Source organism: Cygnus olor, chromosome 11, assembly GCF_009769625.2.
Source record: "Cygnus olor isolate bCygOlo1 chromosome 11, bCygOlo1.pri.v2, whole genome shotgun sequence".
Lineage (NCBI taxonomy): Eukaryota > Metazoa > Chordata > Aves > Anseriformes > Anatidae > Cygnus > Cygnus olor.
In genome coordinates, this window is record NC_049179.1 from 21949185 (window position 1) to 21969959 (window position 20775).

Here is a 20775-nt window from a genome sequence, read left to right on the forward strand (position 1 = left end):
TCAGGGACTGCCGCGGCCCACTGTCTGCCCAGAGCTGTGTGCGTGTGCATGTGTGCAGGTATGCATGTGTGCGAGCACTGTGACGGGCTCACAGCAGCAGTAGGGATGTGAGTCCTTTCCGTGGAGTGCCAGGACTGACACGCTCTGCTCTGAAAGCACTTTCTTCCCTGCAGGCAGGAACAGAGCTGGGCTCCGCTCTGATTTCACCTTGGTTCTCCTCCTCTGCCTGCCCCAGAGCTTTCTGTGAGTATCCCTCTAATAAAGTGGCGATGGGAACCCAGCTCTGCCTGCGGTGATACAAGAGTTCCTTTTTGCAGCTCATCCTGTCCCAGCAGTTCTTGGCCACCTGCTGCCTCCCAGCTCCCTTCCCACATGCAGCCCCTTGCAGCCTCCAGACCAGGGCAGCCCCAGAGGCCCCTCAGGCTTGTTCCCCAGGGCAGCAGTGGCACAGAGAAAGCTCAAGGAAGGTGAAGCTCCTTGAGGAAGGTGAAGCTTCTTGAGGGAAGCTCAAGACAGTTGCAAGAAACACAGATTTGTCCGGGTGCCTCTCTGCAGGCACAGGGCTGGGTGTGGCGGTTGGCAGGGCTGGGTGTGCTGTGGGGCTTGAGAATGGAGCAGACTGAGACATAGCTACAGCAGCGCACATTTATGGGGTCGGGCCTGGCGCGTCGTGGGTAACAACGCAGCAACATGCTGGGCACAGCGATGGTGTAAGCTACAGCGGGAAGCTGGGTCCTGCAGGGCTGGCGCTGCCGTGGTCCAGCTCAGTGCCGGAACTGCGGGACCGGGGAGGGGATGCGGATGTCCTGCCCCTTCTCCAGGCGCCGCTCACAGTCGATCAGGTAGTTCACGCCATCTATCACCAGCTGCACCAGCTCCACCTGCACCGAGGGCGCACACACACATCCTGACTCGGGGGCTGTCCTGGCCCCAGCCAAGCCTCTGCTGAGCCATGCCAGCAAGGGTCCCGGCCACCGCGCTGCATGAAGGGCACATGCTGCCACCTCTAGGAGAGTGGTACAGCCCGCAGACCTCATGTGCCAGCCCCCGCACACAGACCCAGAGCTGAGGGCCTGTTGTGCACGCGTGTTCCAAACCACCTGCTGCAAAAGCATCTCTGTCTAGCACCCACCTCTGACTTCCCCAGCCGGTCCAGGTTGGAGATGTCGAAAACATTGCCAGTAGCTGCGGTGTCTACACCGCCTGTCCCACGCTTCTGTAGCCGGAGGTTCTCCAGGATCTTGGGGAAGCGGTTGTCCTAGTGCCCAGAGAACATGTCAGTGCTCAGTGCAACCATCAGCAAGGCAGCCAGGCCACTGCAGCTGACTGCTCCCCGGAGCAGCCCTCCCACACCTTGCACAGCCCCGTCTGTGGGCCCTGCCCTGAGCAGACCCAGCTCAACATGCAGGTCTGGCCCCTTGTATGCTTCACTGCCCTGGTGAGCCTGAATGAGGTCCAGGGCTGGTCCCATGCAGTCCTGCGCCTCCCCACGAGGCTGGGCTCCCTGTGCTGGCAGCTGAGGCTCGCCACAGCCCTGGGCTTGCTCCCCACAAAACGAGCCGTGGTAACTACCTTGCTGAGCAGCGGCAGCTTGATGTGGACGCCTGCTCGCAGCCCGGTGCCCAGGTTGGAGGGGCAGGTAAGGATGTATCCCAGCCTCTCATTCCACATGAACTCCCAGCCTCGCTCCTGGATTAGCCGCTCCACCTGGGTTAGAGGTGCAAAAAGCAATTCAGCCTCCAACTGCACAATGCACTGCCCTCAGCAGGGCACTCCTGCCACTTGGGTGCTGCCCAGCCCTGGGACAGTACAGGACACAAACCCTGCAATGGCTTTGCGTGCCCCTGTCCACCTGTCTGTGGGTCTGGCACGGCAACAGCCGGTGGGTGCTCACCTCCTTCAGGCCCCGGCAGAACCGCTCAAAGACGCGCTTCATGTTGCCACCCTTCTCCATGGAGATGATGCGTGTGTGGTCCTCCTCATTGATCCAGATCAGGAAGGTCTTCTCATTGTTGTGCCTAGGGACAGGGCAGCATTTGGCTGTGCTGGCAGCCAGCAGAGCCCCCGTGCACACACAACTGCCTGTGCCAGCCCCAGCAGTGCCCTGCTTCCCCCCGCACCCCCCAGCCCCGGTGCCCATGCTGCCCCTGGATCCAAGCTCTCGCAGCTGAGCATGTTGCCAGAGCACAGCATGGCAGTGAGGCAGACAGCCAGGAGATGCTCCCAAAGATGGGCCAGCATTCATCCACACGCACTGCTGTGGGTGACAAATGCTGGCTTCGGTGCCCTGGGCACGGGCAAGCGCTGCTGGGGAGGAGCAGCGTGGTGCCAGCCCTTCCTGACCCTGGGGCAGGGACAAGGCTCCTGCACCGTGCAGATAGCAGGAGGGGCTGCGAGGTGTGAGGTGCACTCCGGAGTGCTGGGGTTTGGGGCGGCTGGAGCCGTGTGTGACATGGAGGTGTTTTCCCTGAGGCTGCTATAAAAGCGCTGTGCCTGCCAGGGCAGTGTGGGCAAGCGCATGTGCCGGCTGTTGCTCCGCGGGTGCGTGGGATGCTGTGTGGGTGTGCAGAGATGCTGGGAGCGAGCGGTAACAAGCAATTGTAGCAAGATACATCTGGGGGCAGGTAGAGTGTGCAGAGAGCAGGAAGGAGCACTGGGGGTTGCCTGGGGAGCAGAAGGCAGTTACAGGTTTTTGGCAGCCCAGAGAATGAGAGGCTATAGGCTGGAAAGAGCGGTCAGAGTTGACAGCAGGGGCCTGAAATGGCCGGCTCCTGAGCTGCCCACCGCTTAGCGAGATGCGGTTTGTGTGAGGAGCAGACACCCACTGACTGCTGCACAGCTCAAGGGGCTGAAGCCAGCAAGGGGACCCCAGGTTGGGTGTGAGCAGGGAGGGCCCAGCTGCCGGCACCACGGAGCTGGGGCGATGGCAGCCTGGGGTTTGCAGTGCAGGGAGTGAGGGGAGCATGGGCGGTGTGGCTGGGCCAGCTGGACAGAGCAGCAGTGTCGCCCTGTCTGTCTGCCCTGCTGGCTGCTCAGGGCTGGGAAGATCCTCACCAGATCCCTCGGGCGTCGGGCCAGTCCCGGGCCATTCCTGCCGCTGTCAGGAGGGGGGACACCGGCTTGTCGAAGAGGAAGTGGTCCTGGAAGGAGGTAGAGAGTCAAAATGCCCCCTGGGGCTGCACAGCCGAAGCTGCGGCACCCCATCTCTGGTCCCAGTGTGCCATGCAGGCGATGCACTGCAGCTGTCCCTGGTGGGGTGAGCTCGCTTGCTGTCCCAGCTGCGGTCAGGAGTCCCTGCTTCCTGACTGGGCAGGCAGAGGCTGCTGGTGATCCTGCCTTCCCCTGGGCATACACAGGGGCGCGGGGCAGGAGCCGGAGGGGCCCATGGGTTGCTGGGGCTGTGTTCAGCCAGCTCTGTCCTCCCCCAGGAGGGCTGAGAAGTGCCATAAGCAGCCTCTGCACCACTGGGGCAGGGAGCCCTGGTCCCACAGGACCGTGGGGCTGGGGAAGGGGGCCATGGCCTTCTGGGGAGGTGATGCCTGGGATGGGGTCCTGCCCCAGGGCTGGCCAGGCGCTGTGCCAACTCACATCAATGAGTTGCTGTTGCTCCTTCTCCGTCATCTCGCTGAGGCGGTAGTACCGGCCTGCCAGGTCTCCAGAGAGGCCGTTCAGTGCCTCCACGGCCACCTTCTCCACCTCCCGCCGCTCGGCACGGGTACAGGCTGGCGGCAGGCTCAGCCCACGGATGCTGCGCCCCGTCCGGACCCGGGATGAGAGCACATAGCGCTCATCAAACTGGCCAAACTTAATCTGGAACAGACAGGTGCCGTGGGTTGTTGGTGGGGTGGTGCTGGTGCTGAGCATCGCCCTGTACACCAAGGCTCAGGAAGGGCACCCTGCTCCTAGCCAGGGCTATGTGGCACTGCCACCCATCTCGCCCACCTTGGAGGCGTCCAGGTCCGTGACATGCTTCATGGTGCGTGGGTTGTACCCGTTGTGTCGCTCCTGGATCACAGGGTCAAACAGCTCGGCAAACACCTGGAAGGACACGGGACGGCATGCAGCTCTTCAGATCCAGTGTCCCACAGAGCCCCTGCCACCAGCATCGGGGACATGGCAGCACAGGGGACCACAGAGGGTGGCTGGGGTCACCTCACATCCCGCAGCACAATGGCAACCCAAAGGGCAGACACTGCCCAGACAAGTAGGGCTCAGGGGCAAGGAGGAGGAGGCTGCAGGGCTTCAGGAACAGCTGCTCTGCAGGAGCCCTCTGTCCCCATGGGGACATGCTCCAGCTGCCTGGGCTGAGTAGGAGGAGGCGAGCGATAATACTTCAGGCTGCTGGATCCCAGGGATTGGGTCCAGGCCAGCAAGAGACAGCACACATCGGGCCAGAGCTATGCCATGTCCCACAGGTACCGGGACTGCCACGGCTGCTGCAGCCACCCTAGAGGGCCTGGAGCACAGCAGGGCTTTGGCCATCACTCACCTCATATGTTTCTTCATCACCAGCTACCATGCCCACAGTCTTGATGAAGGGGTGGCCAGGATTGTCCACACCTGTCTGGATGCACTGGTCTAAGGTCCAGCCATTGGGGGTTGCTTTGTCACAGAGCCTGGTGTAGATGGCTGGCGTCAGGTTGCTGGCCATGCAGTTGTTGTGTTTCCGCAGGTCGGGGTACTCGGCACTGCAGGGCAAGAGAGCAATGAGCCTTTGGGGCCAGGGGATCTGCACTGGGTCTGGCTGGGACGGAGGTCACTTTCCCCACAGCAGCCCACGTGTTACCGTGCTCTGCACTTGTAGCTAGAACACTATTGCTATCACACCAACGTTTTGGATACTGCTGAGCAGTGCTGGCACAGCATCAGGGCTGTCTCCAACCCCTTCCAAAGGCCAGTAGCCAGGGGGTGGGCAAGAGGTGGGGAGGGGACAATGCCAGGGCAGCTGACCTAAACCGACCGAAGGGATATTCCTTATTGTATGACAGTCTGTTCAGTGACAAAAGCTGGAGGGAAACAAGGAGAAAGGGGGGAGGCGGGAGTCTCGTTATGAAAGTGTCTGTCTGCCCAAGCAACCACATGTACTGAGGCCCCGCTTCCCAACAAATGTCTGAATGTTGCCTGCTGATGGGAAGTAGGGAATTTTTTTTCTCCTACTGCTTCTGCGTGACTTTTTTTTTTCCCTTTCATTAAACTGCTCCTTATCTCAACCCACGAGCTTTTTTTCATTGTATTTTCTCCCTGTTTCCCCCTGCGGAGTGGGAGTGAGAGCAGCGTGGCGGTGCTGAGCTGTCCATCTGTTGCTGCATTGCCACCGGGACCCAGCGCTCCTGCCCCACAGAGACCCTCAGGGCAGGCATGTGCAGGGGAGCTCTGGGGGGGCTGGGAAAGCCACGCTGCCTGCCCAGGAAGGCAGCCGCTGGCATCACACAGCAAGGGCAGAGAACAGCCCAAGCTGACTGCTGATATTGCCACAAGGACAAGAGTCCACGAGCAAACCTGGGCCGGTTGTTAGGGTGCGGCTCCTTATCAGCTGCGTACCAGGGCTCCTGGGCTCTGGGCCGCCACGTCAGCCACAGCCCTGTGCAGGGTCTGGGTGTGGAGAGGCTGGCTGGCCGGGCCATGGGGGCTCTTGCTCGCCTTCTCCTGCAGAGGGGCAGCTGCTCCCAGCACCAGGGTCTGCCCAGGGGCACGAGCCCGTCCCATGCAGCCAGCGGGGCAGTGGGGCACGGAACCCTTGGGGGCCCTGTCCCAGGTCTGCCCGCACTCGGTGCTGTCCCCTGGGCCCTGACCCCACACAGCTCAGGCACCGTGGGGCAGGAAATCGGCTGACCCCGATCTGCAGCTGGTGGGAACTGCACCAGTCTGGAGCAGTTTATTGTATTAGGGGAATGCTTCCCTCTAATCAGCTTAGTGGGAGGCCGTCTCCTGACCTCCTTCCCACTTCAGCTGGGCTTTGTGCTTGTCCTGTGTTCCCAGGGGGTGGCGAGGGGGGGTGTTGGCAGGACAGGACCCCGACTCTGACCATGCTCTCCTTGGCCAAATCCCTCCCGCTGGGAGGTGCCACTGCCTGCATGAGTGGGACAGGCAGGCAGCCCGGAGGGGTCCTGCAGCCCTGGGGACACCCAGCTCCTCTCCCTCAGGGTGGCACAGGCAGCTTGGGGGCTGTGTGGGAAGAGAGGTGCTAGGGGAAGGCCCAGGTCTGTGGCAGTGGACGGCTACCGTCACCGCCACCCAGCCTTGACACGCCGCAGGCGCCCAGGTCCGGCACAGGTGCGGGTTTGGCTGCCAGCAACCAGCCCCGTGCTGCAGTGCACAGCACCGCCGCTGCCCCCACCCCTGCGTCTGCAGGTCGGGAACGCACATTGGCCCTGCGCCTACGCCTTGGCTGCTGTTTGTGGCTTCCGGAGTTTGCAGAAAGAAAGGGAGGTCGGGCTCTCATTGCCACTATGTTTGGGGAAGCACTGGCAGTTCCAGCCTGGCCCCGTTCAAGGAGGCGTTTGCGCCAGGCAGGAACGGGTCGCAGGCCTGTCCGGCTGAAGGCTGCTCCCCCAGCCCACGCACATTTCTCTGCCATGTTGAGATGCTTCAGCTCAAAGGATGGCTTGTTGTATATGGGACGCATCCTGCCCCAGCCTCCCTTGTTGCTCCTGCCCCTGCCATCAGCTGGCTATGGATCCATGTCTCCCTGGGGAGAGACATCCTCATAAAAAACACTGATCAGAATGGGACGCTTGGACACGTCCCTTCCCTACCCCCAGCACTGCCTGGCATGCCAGGACTGAAGCTCACACTGCTTTCCTGGTGCCAGTGGACTACGTCCAGAGAGCCAGAAAAGGTTGCTCAGGGGAGCAAGCTTGCTTGCAGAAAACAGAATGCTGTAGTTTTAAGCTCACCGACTGCTGTGGTCAGTCTGTACCTCCACTGCAGAGTTCAGAGACTAAAACCTAAGAGCCTGCCCCAGGATCTGTGCCTGCTGCAGTGCTGATTTAGTTCCTGGCCCAAACACACCCTTCTCCAGAACAGCCCTGAATCACAGCCAGCAAATCTGGGCAATCTCTTTTCAGCCTTTCCAGAGAACCCCAACTAAGCTGGATGGTGCCAGGATAAGCAGGGCAATGCAGGGGATGAAGGTGTTACATGCTTAGTGCTCTCAGTGCTGTGCTCACAAGCACTTCCAAAAAAGCTAGAGCAGAGCTGCACAGGGCACTGCCCTGCCACCCGCCTGGGCTGCTTCCCGGGGCTGTGTGGCGAGGACAAGGGGAGCAGGCGCTCTGCTCTGCCGGGTGTCCAGGTTTCCTCTGCCACAAGCAGGAAGGTGACAAGGCACTTGGCCTTCCTGGGGTTGCCTTGCCCTTTGGTTCTGCTCCCCAGAAACGGTATTAAAGCAATGGCCCCTTCAGAGCTGGCTTTTCTTTGCCAGTGCCCTGATGCTGAGCTACGAGGTGCATTCCTGTCAGGCTCCCTGGCCACAAAGGCTGGGAGCTCTTCCAGCAGGAGATGGATGCCTGCCAGTACAGCGCGGCTGGGAGCGGGCACTTCGCTACTGGCCGTGCTGCTGTGAGAGCCAGATCAGCACTGCGGTGCTGCCACACCGTTGGGACGGGGCTGCCCGCAGTGACCGTCCTCTCTGCCCTTACACGAGGGGTGCTTCACCCAGGAGACCTGCGAAGTGCTCAACAGGCAGTATTAGCCCACCCACTCTCCTGGAGCGGCAGTCTGTGCGACTCCTCGTGACTCTTTGTGGCTAATCCTGCAGCCTCCGGCACCCTTCCTGGCGTCACCGGCTGCTGCTTCTGCAGGTGCACTCCGCGGACACCCTGCTGAGGCCACCCCTGCTGCGCGGGGCCTCAATCGAGGCGTGGGGCTGTGCGGGGCGAGCACCGCGGACCCTGCGGGAGGAGCTGGTGCCGGCGAGGCTGCGGCAGGCAGCGGAGCATGCGGCTTGCTCACGCAGGGAGGGGGGGCAGGGGCTGGGATTCTCCGCGTGACTGCTCAAACGTGGCTGCTGCGGGACCCTGCCTGGTGGCGGGCAGCTCCACGCCAAGGTGTCAGAAAGCTGACGGGGGTGTCCGTGCCCCCAGAGTGTGGTCATTTGTACCTCTGACAACCATTCGACCATTGTGTGATGTAAAGATCTCTGAAGGCTGTTGCCAATGCCTCTCATTGTTTGACTTAAAACCTAGAGGGGGCAAGTCCCCCATGGGATGACTTGCCCTGCAGAGCAGGGTGCTGTGGCTCACCCTGGGGCTCTGTCCAGGCTCTTTCCAAGTGTCAGCATCATCACAAAAGCCAAATGCACCCTCCCGGGAAGCTCATCTCAGTGCTTCCCTGACGGATCCCCTGCCCTGGATTACATCGCTTCCCCCAGACTCATCTCAGCCTCTGTTTCCCACGGATGGTGCCTGTCTCTTCCCCTCAGCCCCGTCTTTGTTTTCAGCATTAACTCTGACCTGCTGTTTTCCCCCAGCCTACTGGTCCTGCCACAGCAACACCTTCGCAGCACTGCCAGCTTGCCCCCCACCCAGCAGGTGTTTCGAGTGTGCAAGGGGACACGTCTGTGTTCAGGTTCAGCGGGGTACAGGCCAGCTGCCTGCAGATGCCAGCACACCTCTGTGGGGCCAGAACACAGGCAGAGTGCCTGCCTCTCCCACACCAGGTGGGTCTCACAGGTCCCGGTGGATTTTCCTCCCCATCCTCACTCAGTAAAGACCTTCAGTCATTCAGAAAGCTTGAAAGCACAGTCCTCTCAGGAGATGAATAAACAGTAACATCCAATCTTCATCAGTCCCTGAACTCGTTCCATTTCCATCCCGTTTCCATGGCCCGACCCAGCATGTCTGAGCACCAGAGCTGGCTCTCAGCACAGCTTTCTGCACGAGCAGAGCTCTCAGCCTGCAATGCAGAGCAGCACCGCTCGCTGACAACACGGTGTTTGGTGCAGGCATCACAGCAGCCGCATGTGTTTGGAGCAGTGACACACCGCCTCCTTCCCCGCTCTTCTCCTTCACTGCACGCAGTCCCTGCTGGCATCAGGATGGGGGGGACACCTCTCCTCGCTTTTCCAACCTGCATCTGACCTGTGCCAGGCTGCCAGCGCAAGGGGAAGGGCCTGCTGGCACCCACAGCATCCCTCTCCCCTGCCCTGCCCTGTCCCCGTGAGGCACAAGCAGCTCTGCCCTCTTCCCCCCCGTCTTGTGCTTTTCTCCCCACACTCCTCGGGGCCAGGCAGCGTGGGGGCCAGGAGGGAGCTGCCACCCCTCTCCTGGCCTTGAGACCTCCTCTTTCTCATTGCTAAGGCAAACAGTGGTGAGTGGAGCAGTAGGTAATGCCTCCGCATGGACAGGGCTGGTGGCAGCCACGTGCCTGGTCCCCCTTGGCAGAGAGCAGTTTGAAGGGGGGGGGGGTGTTGACACGGAAACTTCTGTGCTGGAGCTTGAACCTTAGCACTGCTCCGCAGCTCTGACACTTATCTGGCTTAAAGGATCAAGCACAGGTTGTGGAAATAGGGCCAGCAGCTCCCGCACACAAAGCCAGCATTACCCCAAAAGCACCCCTTAGCCAGACCAGGCTGCACACGCCCGCCTGGCCCAGCTCAGCCCTGTGCCCACCTTCCAGGCACTTGCCTGGTCCCGATCACACACCTCAGGGCTCATCTTAACCCCACATCTTCCAGCACAGCTCTGCCTGGGAGGACAGGATGAACTGCTCAGCCTTAGCGGGACCTGTGGGCCCTTCCAGTTCTCCCTTTAGAATCTGCCATGAGATGGGAGAGCGAGGACCGTCAGGGAACCTTTTTTTAACGCCCTGGAAAAGTCCTTGTCCCAACGTCAGGCACCGGTACAGCCCAGTGGTGAAAGGCTAGGAGCCACAGCCAGCCCCGGGGCAGCCAGGGAGCCTCTGCTCCAGCACAGGCCCACACGGACAGAGCTCCAGGGTATTTTGCCAGGACGAGAGAAAATGCAGCCTTCCTTTTGCTCCGTCCTGTTCCCACCAGGATATTGGCAAGCCTCCACTGGCTCCTGCGACAACCGGGCCAAGCTTGGGGCATTTCTTTGCTTGACATCTCTGCGACGCTGTCCCCGCCGGACGGACTCACCGCCTCCGCCGGTCCCAGCTCTGCCCCAGCCCCCGGCCCCCTCCGCTGCCCAGCCCCGTCCACCTCCGCCCGCCCCCGGGCCCGCCGCGGCAGCGGCTGCTCCCGGTTGCCGACCCGCCCGCGCGAGGCGCAGCCCGGCCCGGCCGGGACGGTGGTGCCGGTGCCGGCTCGGTGCCGGCCCGGGGAGGCCGCGCTCGAAGCGGAGGTTCCAGCGCCGCGGCCCGCGCCCCTCCCGCGCCCCTCCCGCGCCCGGCGGCCCCGGTGCCCTTGGGCTCGGGGACGGGCGCCCGAGGCGGAGCTGCTCCTTCCCGCCGGAGGCGGCCAACACGGGCGAGCCCCCCGCCGCCGCCGCGCCGCCCGGTCCCCCCCGCCGCCGCCCGGCTCCCCGGGCTCGGTTCCCCGCGGTCCCGGTCGCTCCCCGCCGCGGGACGCGAGCGGCCCCCGGGGAGCTGGGGACGGGGAGGGGGGCGCGGCCCCGCGCCCTTCCCCGGCGCCGTGGCCGCGGGGACCGGCCCCCGCCCGCCGCCCGCCGCCCGCCGCCGGCCCCCCCACACGTGCGCCCCCGCCGCCCGCGCCCGGTACCTGGGCGGGTAGCGCCGCCGCTGCCGGTCGCCCGCGCTGACCGCGTCGCGGGCGAGCAGGAAGCCGGCGGCGAGGGAGCCGGCGCCCACCATGGCCAGGAGGCCGGCGGAGCGGCGGGCGGAGAGCGCGCGGGCGAAGGTGCTGGCCATCGCGGAGCGGCGGCGCGGCGGAGCGAGCGCGGCGGGGGCCGGGCGGCGGACGTGATGGGAATGGGAACGGCGGCGGCGGCGGCGGGAGGGTGCGCGGGGGGCGGGGAGCCGGCGGCACGGGGGGGCCGCGACGGCACCGCCACCTGCTCGGGCCGCCCCGCCCCGCCCCGGGGCCGCCGCCGCCGCCTTCAGCACCGCGCGCCGGACAGCGCCGGCGGGGCCGCGCGCCCGACCCGCCCCGGGCCCCTCGCCCCGCGCCCCTCGCCCCGGGCCCCTCGCCCCGCGCCCCTCGCCCCGCGCCCCTCGCCCCGCACCCGCCGCCGCAGGCGGGCACGGCGCAGCGGGGCGAAGCCCGCGACTGCGAGGGTGCGGCCGGGGCAAAGTCCGCGCACCTGGAGCCGGCGGCGGCGGGGCGCGGATGCCGGGACGAGGCGCCCCGACGGCCCGGTGTCGGGACGGGAGGCGGCCCGGGCTGCGTGCCGGGGCGGGCGGGCGGCGCTCGGCGGCCCGTCCGGACGCGGGCGGGCTGCTGTCACCGTGGCGCCCCGCGCCGCTGCCCGCGGCCGGGCATCCCCCCCGCTGCCCTCGCACGCCGGGTCCGGCCGGGCCGGGGCAGCCGGCCGCAAGCGCCGCGCTCCCGGCGGCCGCGGCAGCGGCGGGGCGCGGAGCGCCCGCCTCGGGCCGCCCCGCGCTCCGCCGCCGCGAACGCCGCGGGACGGCAGCGCCGCGGGCCGTGCCCGGGTCGCGCCGCCCGCCCGCTGCGGGCCCGCCCCGCCTCGCGGCGCAGGGCTCGCGGGGCTGGCCCGGCTCCGCGGGACGCGGGCGCCCGCCGGGCCGCGCGGCGCCGTTGCCGCGGTAACGCGGGGCCCGGCGGCGCCGCCCGCGCCCGGCGCGGCGCTCGCGCCCACGCGCGCGCGGCTCGCGCGGCCTCGCAGCGCCGCCCGTGGCCGCCAGGGGCCGCCGCGCCGCGCCCGCCCGCGGCAGGCCGGCCCCGCCCCCCCGCGCCGATTGGCCGGCGGCGGCCGTCAGCAGGTCGCGATTGGCCGCCGGCCGCGCCGGCCGCGCAGGGTGCGCCCGGAGGCCGCAGGTGAGCGGAGGGAAATGGCGGCGCCCGGCGGGGCGCCCCCTGCCGCCGCCCCCCGCCGCCGCCGGCGGAGCGGCTCCGCCGCGGGCTGCGCCGGGCGGGACGGGGCGCGGCGGGGGCGCCGCTGCCGGGCGCGGGGCGGCGCCGGGCGCCGGGGGGCGGCGGGTAGGTGTCGGCGGCCGCCGCTCGGCGCGGGGCGCCCCGGCCGCCGCTGCGGCCGCCCCGCGGCCGGCCCGGCCCCCCCCGCGGCCTCCCCTTCCCCCTTCGGCGGCCGAGCGCGGCGCGGCCCTGCGGGGGGGGAGCGGGCGGAGCGGGCCGGGACTCGCCCCCGGCGCTGCGGGCGGGCCGTGCCGCCGCGGGCCGGGCGCTGGCTCCGAGCGTCCCTCCGGCGGCGGAGCGGCGGGGCCGGCGCGGCTTTGCCGTGGCTCCGCGGCCGCGGCGGGGCTCCGGAGCCCAGCCTCGTGGGCAGGCGCTGCCGGCGCGCCGCGCGCGAGGCCCCGGCCCCGGCGTTCCCCCGCCGTGCTGCGGGGCAGCCTCGGGACCGCCGGGGCCTTCGGGGGAGCGGCGGCCGGGCCGGCGCGCGTCGGCCTCGCGTTCGGCGTGCGAGGGCAGGGTAAGGCGTGCGAGCGGCTGCCCCCGGAGCGGTTACCGGCCCGCCTGCAGCCCGGGCTGGGGAAAAATGAGCGTTAAGTGCTACCGTATCCACAGGTTGTACGCTAACAAACCAAAGCTAACAAACATAACAAATTACGTTTTAAAAGTTCAAACATCTTTAAACTTGCTTATAATCTTCCTTATTAAAAAAAGGAAATACTATTTTATGTTTAAAATTGCTAATAAATCATTATTAACAATTACAGGCTCAGAAATTCTGATGCTGTAAAGCTTCACACTTAACAATCTCGTAAATCTCGTAAAAAAAAAAAAAACACATAAAATAATTTCGTAATCAAGAGCGGATCTTACTCCTGCATTTGCTATGTGAACAATATAACAGCTGCTCAAATGTGGAGGAGGTAAGCCAACAGGTTTTTGCTGGATTTGCAAGTAGAGGCGTTGTGTAGGAGAAGGAGCTCCTAGTCAGGAAATGTGCTTTAACCATTGCTGCACTCTCTGGGTTTGAAGTTGTTGATAGATTTGCAGTTACTGACAGTGCTGCTCAAACAGGCAGAACAGTATGTTTAGAAACATGACTTCAGCTGCCTGATTTTGAAGACATTGAACTTCTTTGTTAATAAAACATGGAAAATTTTCTTTAATACACCAAGTCTAAATAGCTTTTAATTATTAACTCTGAAATAGGCGTGTGGTTTTTTTTCTGAGGCAATTAAGAGTTTGTGACTTGATTTTTGATAAGAGTACAGCTTTCACCTTTTGTATGTAAGTATGTAATTAACCTCAATACAAATAGTCCTTGTGACAATGGAAATGACCCCTTTGGTACAGTTACTTCACTGATCATACATTCAGGGTCAAGGCATAAGTTTTGTTGTTTTTTTTTAAATACTGATGATCATCAGTATTTTAAAGTGTCAGCTATGTGTATTCTTAAAGGTTGTCATATGTCGGGTACTTGACCTTGCTTAAGTCAGGATGGGGTTCTGTAAACTCATTTATCCTCACAGCCTGTTTGCATGCAGTGGTATCCTGCACTCCTTTGACCTCTGCTCTGCTGCTTCCCGCAGGCTCCCTGGGGTGCAGAAGCCTCTCCCAGCCACCTGTGGCTGCTGCCACTGGCGATGTGACTGGTTTTCATTGGTCACCGCATGCCAGAACCACGGCAGTCCTTGTCCTTCAGCTCTCCGCTGTAGAGACTGTGCTGTCAAGTAGTGCTTCTGCAACTATAACAGGCTTTGTTTTAAGAACAAACAAACAAAAAACCAAACTAATCAATCAGAAACAACACCCCTCCCACATAGTTTTCACTTGTTAATGCCATGCTGGGTGTGAAGTTAATGCAAGATATGATCATCCTTTCTGCACTTAAATTTCTGGTACTTCAGAAGTTGGGCGCGAAGAATAAATCTCTCCATGCTGTGGACGTCCTTATCAGAACACCGCCAGATTCATCTGCTGGAGAACCTGGAAACAACTTACGTCTCATTTCTTATCACTAATGCAAGGTAGTCCAGAGAGCTGAATTAGTCCCAGAACACTCAGAGGCAAAGTTTAAATCTCAGTTCCGGGTTGTGTGTCAGCAGTTTCTGCTTGCCGTTAGGTGATTACATTAACCTTTGGTATGACTGTGTAGCAGACCATGGCTGTCCTTGGAGGAGAGTGCAAGGATGTCTTTAGCTGGAATGGCTGGTACGTACTTCCTCATATATTTGTGAAGGGATGAGCAAGCATGAATATTTAAAAATAAGAACCATGCTTAACTTGTGTGTGTGTGCCATTGCCTTGTCAAGGCTTTTGATTCTCTTGGACGGTACAGCCAGCAACATTAACGATTTATTTTCTTGCTGTGATTTGTGAAAGGTGAGAGACCTGTAGTACTCTTAGCAAGTGGGAACTGGTCTGAACCTATGGGCTGTAGGAGCAGTTAGCCCAGGGAGCAGCGAGAATGATGTAGAACCATCAGGACACCTGTGTGAGAAGCAAACATCCTATACTGCCAGGGTCTCTCACAGCTCTAGGTTTGAAGAAAAAAAGCAGCAGGGAGGATGTAGGCTGAGCACCGTACAGGAACCTTGCTAGTACTGTTTCTGTAACAGACGTCGCTCTCCTCCTGTCATATAAACTCTTTGATATCCCAGCTCTAGAGCTGATTCAGGCATGGTGGCAAATCCTCATGTAATCTGTCTGTTACACTAGAATGGTACTTCTCTTGCCTGTTTCCCTTTAACAGCAGTCTGTCCGAATTTTGCATACCTTAGTTATGCCTGTAACTGTTTCATCAAGTGACTGTAGCCTTGGTTGGTAGAAAGCCAGTCAGAGAAGGGATATGCTTTAAACAGAAACTTGGAAAAGGTTTTGCTTATACCCTGTCCCTTTCCTCTCACCAGAAACAACCTGAGATAACGAGGTTTATCCCATTAACACCAAGGGCATGCTGGATGTATCAGTGGCCTTTGGCTTCACTGAGGCTCTGGGTTTTCACTCGTTTTTAGTATGGCATGTCATACCCTCCAGAAATAGTTGCAGAGCAAAGTAGAAGTTTTTTTTTTTTTTTTTTTCTGGGATAGAAGCAGGAATGTAGAGAACCTGTTGCTTTCTTAGTTCTTAGGCCAAAGGTTTTCCTGCTGCTTGATCTATTTTTTCCAGGAGGGAGGGGAGAGTATGCGATTGGTGAAGACAGTCCTCCTCCTCCTCTTCTTGGCGTGGTTTACTTCATTAAGTCATCAGCCACCAAGCTGATAGTGAACTTGCTAAGGTCTCACTCTGCGCTGGCATGCTGAGGCAGCAGGGCCAAGGAACAGAAACGGTTCCTGAGTATGTTGGGAATCCTCCTCTTGTCCTTGTGTGGAAGTAGCAGGATTATACGGCGCACACAGTAGAAATGCCTGTGTAGCCTGGTCTGCCAGTACTATTGCTACCGCCAGCCGAGAGCATGGGTGGTGGATTAAAGCTTTAACTCTCGCTAATCTGGATGCTCATGTGTTGGGTGTGCACTGTGCCTCAAGCGGCACGTAGGAGCAGGCAGCACTGGCCTTTGTGCACCGGTGTGAGCTGGGCTTGCTGTGTCTTCTTGCTGGCCTGGGCTCCCCTGGCAGATCTGGTGTGCAAATTGACAGTCTTGCCTGCGCCTCGTGGCGTGGGTTTGGGCACTTGTCCAGCGTGTTTCTGCTCCAGTGCTTTCCGTGAGTGCTCAGCTCTTACCTCTCCTGTCCTTTCTGGGAGTGTGCAGCCTTTCTGCATGGAGGCATATCTTAGTTTTATCCATATTTCCCTGGTGATTTCAGAGGCAGCTGGATTGCCTGCTGTATATTTGTTTCTTTTGCCTGTTCCCACCCTGCTCGAGTGGATGAAGTCAGTCTCCCTCCTTTGTTCTTGGTGAGGGGATTTGCACCTACCATGAAACTGTGCTGGCAGCAGGCAGGTGGCGTTTGGGTGCATTTCCTCTGTTTTCTGAAGAGCTGTCAGGGAGGACTGGGAATCCAGTTGTATGTGGTGGTACATCCTCCTGTGATATGCTGGCTCTAAGGCCAGGCATGCCTCAAAAGAGGAAGTGCAGTAACTGTCAGTCTGGGGAAGGATGGAGATCATGTGAGAGTACAAGAAGCAGTGGTAGAGTGTGCATTTGTAGGAAATATTAGCATGAGGTGTTTACAAAGTCATCTTCTCGAGGTTGCACTTCCTGTACTGGTTTTGGCTGGAATAGAGGGAGGAAAGCTTTTCACCATGGGGAAACCATTTCCCCATTTGTGTGGGGAAACCAAAGTAAAGGGCAACCACTTGACATTTATGTTTGCACAGCTATGGACAGAGCTGAACAGTTGTGTCCTTGGTCTGTACAGGTCATGCATACTGTACATTCAACTCAGTTGCTTGTGTGGCCGACAGTGCTGCCCCTGTAGGCGATTGTGCAAGATGTGCTCATTTCCTAGTGTTTATAAAGAACGGCTTGTATCTGGATAACCAGACTCCATGGTCAAAGAGTAAATCAGAGCCAAGCTTGCAAAACTTAGAAGTCCTGACCTGCAAGCCGCTCCTTCTTTTGTGTCCTCTTTACCTGCCAAAGAGTTGTCAGTCCTTCCTTTTCCCTTCTCCCCTGCAAACTCATATGTCCCTCAAACTGTTCTCTCTGTTACTTTAGGTCTTCTTGAGCTAGAAGGATGAAAATTGGCAATTGGAAAGTCACCGTCACTCTCCTAAGCTTCCTCCTAACTTCCAAGTTCCAGTTTGGGTGTACAAGGCTGCGAGCAAGTCTACTGTCCCATTCCATGATTTAAACAGAGGCTTGGAGCATGCATCATTGTAAGGTTTAAATTATTTCAATGCTAGCAGCGACACTGTCCCTTTCCCAGCTGCTGCAAAAGGGCTCATTGCACAATGGAGCTACCTTTCTAAAATGGTTCTGGGTCCTGGATCCCCTCCCACCCTGAGGGTCTCTTCCTGCATACCTCTGCCTAGAGGCTCTCTTCATCTCACCTGGCTCTCCCTGTTTGTCCTGGGCAGCGTGTCCCTGGACTTGTTCACTCTAGCTCAGTCCCTGCCCTGCCCACCCTCACCTGCTCCCAGTGGCATCAGCCCTGGCTCAGGCCCTTCTTTACCACTTTTTGCGCACTGTGATTCCAGAGCGGGATGGTCGGCCACCGAAGCTGCCATGTCGTCCCTGACGACCTCCAGTGAGGGAGAGAACTCCACTCCCAGGTTTGTCGTCGGTTCCAGGGATGATGAGACAGACTTCCTGGAATCAAACATGAAGACAGATGAAACCGATTTTTTTGAAGATGATGAAGAGGAGGAGTCGGTAAGGAGGTCCTGGCATTCTGGGTTGGAGCATCTGTGCAGAATTCCTGGGTTTCAGCCAGGTTTTGCATGGTTCCTGCTGAGGCCACAGACAGTCAGGACTGTGGGGAACATGGCACCAGGCTGTGTGGCACAGCCATGTGAAAGATGCATTGCACTGACATGCTGCCAGACTTGGTGCCTCGTGCTGCAGTAAATTCTAGCCTTTTCACTTGCAGGTCTTTTCCAGTTGAAACAGCAGATTTCTTTATCCTAGCAACTTAACCCTGATACTGCTGTAAACCTTTTGCTTTACCAGGGAACTTTTTGAGGAAAACTGAAGGAACTGTGAATAAGGGCAGAGAAGTGTCTGCGGGGAGGAAGCATTTGCTCTTTTCTGTAGCCTCCAGGAACAGGCTGCAGAAAGGAGAATGATCTCCAGCTCCTGACTACTTTTGGCCTCTATTCAACCCACCCTTTCAGTCCCCACAATGGCCTCTGTACAGGGCTTCTCTTCAGAGGAGCTTCATGCCACTGAAATCATCTTGCCTTTTGGTGGGCTGAATGGACTGCTCGCATGGTGAACTGCTCTGACTTAATCTTATTCCTAGTACAGCATGAAGGGACCTTGCAGAACTTTTATCAGCTGTTATCCTGTCTATGCGCAGCCTGTGGGGGCTAATACAGGTAGATCCTCTAGCACAGTTAAGAAAGGTCATCAGCAGCATATGCTGACCTCCTCTTCAAGGATGGGAAAGTAGATTTCCAAGGACAGTGCAGAGAAACCAGTGAATAGCTTGAACTTGTCTCTGCAAGACTCATGGGCGAGGGCACTGCTATGAGGCAGAGGAACTCCTGACCTTTCATCCTTTCATTCTGGTGATTCAGCTGGGACTTGTTTAAGTTGGTGATAGCTTTAGTGTTTTTTTTTTTTTTTTTTTTTTTTAATTCAGAATGGGCTGAGCAAAGTACTGTAGAGTGGAGTGGAATGTCCCTCACTTTGTTCCTGAGGAAAACACCAGTCCATCCCAGAGAAACAGTTAGGTGCCTTGGGCACATTAAAAGTGACATTTCCTCCTCTGAAGTTATGAGAAGTTGCTTTTCCCCCATGCAGATGCCTTAGGGTGTTGCACAGTCCTCTGCTGCCTGCCCCTCTAGTGAATTCCTGACAGAAATTGCCTTGAAATATCAAATACATCTGCAGCACATGGAGACTCAGCTTTAGGAAGGATACAGTGATACAGTATTGATGGCCCAGTGATGGGAGTGCCCAGTGTTTGTGGCATTTTATTTTTGCTGTGGAACCTCAGCCCTTGGCTTTGCAAGTCAGTGCAGGTAGCTTCTGAAGTCTCAGCTTATAGTTTGAAGCCACACTTGCATGTGCCGTGTAACCCACAGTCCTGTGTGTATCACTTCAAATGACCTTACTGAGTTTGATTTTGCTTAGACCAGAATTGCTTCATCAGGAAAACATCCAGTCTTTGATTAAAAACAGTCAGTGATGGAAAGACCAACACAGACCTTATCCTGTTCTTCTGTTACAGTTACCAACATTTTTTGAATACAGGCCTTCTATCTTGCCTTATTCGACTTAAATTTGTCCCACTGGATCTTGCTATACCTTTGTCAAGTATATGGAAGAGCCCTTAATACTGTTTCTCTTCTACTCACAACTACTTGCTGTTGTGATCTCCCCTTCATTTTCTCTCAGATAAAACAGACTGAGCTCCTGCTGTAGTCTTTTGCCATAAAGCATATGCAGCTCTTCTGTAAGTCTTCTTAAGTCTGCAACTTGTCCTGGTGAGTTGTGGGCCAGAGAATATGAGGGAGGATTCCAGTCCCTGCTGCTTATTCAGGTGCCAGATACTTTTTTCTCTGACCATGGCATTAGTACCTTGTAAAAGGAGGAGGTACATGTTGCCCGGCAAAGAAACAATCATTTTGGGCTGCTCCTTAATGACATCCACCAGTGGAATCTAGTGGGAGCTGGAACTGTGTATGGTCTGAGTCTAGGAAGGGCTGTGAGTTCTTAGGGTTGGAAGAAAATCCTGTGTTTGTTCAGTATTGCCACATTTGCACACTTACAGCTTAAATTCAGTAAAGCAGCCAATCCTGAACTAAAAGTCTGTGTCTTCCCTTTAGCCACCTGAACGGCAGATTGTGGTTGGAATCTGTGCCATGACCAAAAAGTCCAAGTCAAAGCCCATGACACAAATTCTGGAGCGTCTGTGCAAGTTTGAGTATATCACAGTTGTGATTATGGGGGAAGATGTTATTCTGAATGAACCAGTGGAGAACTGGCCTTCCTGTGACTGCCTAATCTCCTTCCACTCCAAAGGTAAAAGTCTGTAGCAGGCCTTAGCCTACCTAAGATCTGGACAAGGGAGCTTCCATTCATTCTTTTTGTTTTGTTTTCTGTATTTCAGGATTCCCTCTGGATAAAGCAGTTGCATATGCCAAGCTGTGCAAGCCATTTTTGATTAATGACCTTGGTATGCAGTATTATATCCAGGACAGGTAAGTGTCTGTGATCCAGTAAAGCCCCTTCCCTCTTCCTTTGTCCGCTTTCTGTCCTTAGCATGCTGTGCAAGCTTCTTCCTGGCCACAAGCAAATGAGATGGGAAGGAAGGGTACTTTAGCAAGGCTTTTAGGGGTTGTTTCCCCATAACACAAAATGGAGTAGATCTGGGGGTAAACCCATTGAGACTTGGCATGTTTTGTCTTCTGGTTCAAATGCATTGTAAGGAATGGCCAAATGAAGTAGGATGTGGAAGTGGTCTCATGGAATGAGACTATTGTGCCTAAGACAAAAAGACTACCCTCTTAGTAGGAGAGCCAAGTAGTGGGGTGGCATTCTGGGGCAGAAACTGGGGGCAGCAAGGCTAAGTCAGACCCTAAGGAAGGTATGTTGGTGAGGCACTTCAAGAGGCTTCTTAGCCAGTTAGTAAAACTAACTTGTAGTCATGTACCGCAGTGCATACAAACTGCTTTGGCTGTATACGGGTAGGGCTAATACTAGACACCAAACCTCCCACTGTATTTTTGGGTTGTGAGCAGTGTTCCTGCAGGTGCTGACAGGCACCCCGAGGTGTAATTGTAGTGAAGGAATTTCAGTTTTCCCATTCCAGACTCTTCTGTTGAATCTCACTGTTTCTGTCCTCTCCAGGCGTGAAGTGTATCGGATCCTTCAAGAAGAGGGAATAGACTTGCCCCGCTATGCTGTCCTCAATCGAGACCCCGATAGACCGGAAGGTAAGTGCCCAGGCTCTTCTGAAAGCCATTTGCACATACTGTACTATTTAAGATATTCTGCAGAGGTTGGGCACTGATAATCAGCTCAAGCAGGTCTGATTCACGAGTCTATTGACTTTGGTGGAGAAAAGCCGTTTCTGCTGGTTGTGCCTACTGGCCAGGACTGAAGAGCTTCAGCTCTGCACAGGGGCTGCTTCCACTTTTCCTAACATGCTGCT

General features: G+C 58.2%; 2 protein-coding genes across 17 annotated transcripts in view; one reads left to right on the forward strand and one right to left on the reverse strand.

Moving 5' to 3' along the window:
* Positions 1-621: 621 nt before the first annotated feature.
* On the reverse strand, positions 622-11320 carry LOC121076183 (creatine kinase U-type, mitochondrial). Of its 2 annotated transcripts, none has more exons than XM_040570316.1 (9): positions 11223-11320; positions 4490-4688; positions 3943-4038; positions 3589-3810; positions 3055-3140; positions 1895-2018; positions 1573-1707; positions 1133-1258; positions 622-881 (listed from the first exon to the last, which is right to left on the reverse strand). In XM_040570316.1, the coding sequence occupies exons 2-9, from the start codon at positions 4649-4651 to the stop codon at positions 765-767; spliced, it is 1068 nt and encodes a 355-aa protein (XP_040426250.1). In that variant the 5' UTR covers positions 4652-4688; positions 11223-11320; the 3' UTR covers positions 622-764. The 2 variants fall into 2 exon arrangements, with proteins under 2 accessions (XP_040426250.1, XP_040426248.1); XM_040570314.1 differs by lacking the exon at positions 11223-11320 and adding an exon at positions 10682-10872 and having other exon boundaries at positions 623-881.
* A 537-nt stretch (positions 11321-11857) lies between these two features.
* Positions 11858-20775, forward strand: part of PPIP5K1 (diphosphoinositol pentakisphosphate kinase 1) — a 52991-nt gene continuing 44073 nt past the window's right edge. For 6 of the 15 annotated variants that reach the window (XM_040570408.1, XM_040570414.1, XM_040570420.1 and 3 more), the window contains exons 1-6: positions 11858-11917; positions 16671-16831; positions 17153-17327; positions 19448-19643; positions 19732-19822; positions 20472-20557. In XM_040570408.1, the coding sequence (XP_040426342.1) occupies positions 17181-17327; positions 19448-19643; positions 19732-19822; positions 20472-20557 (520 nt within the window). In that variant the 5' untranslated portion in view covers positions 11858-11917; positions 16671-16831; positions 17153-17180. Of the gene's footprint in view, positions 11918-12054; positions 12080-12460; positions 16832-17152; positions 17328-19447; positions 19644-19731; positions 19823-20471; positions 20558-20775 lie in introns of those variants that run through there. The other 9 variants (XM_040570415.1, XM_040570416.1, XM_040570421.1 and 6 more) reach the window with 7 other exon arrangements.

What these genes read in the sequence shown, in the direction of transcription:
- LOC121076183 (XM_040570314.1), bottom strand. Translation starts at nt 10,830, where the DNA reads ATGGCCAGCACCTTCGCCCGCGCGCTCTCCGCCCGCCGCTCCGCCGGC. An exon ending in GTGATGAAGAAACATATGAG is followed by an intron (nt 4,039 to 4,489) that starts GTGAGTGATGGC and finishes GTGTCCTTCCAG; the next exon opens with GTGTTTGCCGAGCTGTTTGA. An exon ending in AGCAACAGCAACTCATTGAT is followed by an intron (nt 3,141 to 3,588) that starts GTGAGTTGGCAC and finishes ACCTCCTTCCAG; the next exon opens with GACCACTTCCTCTTCGACAA.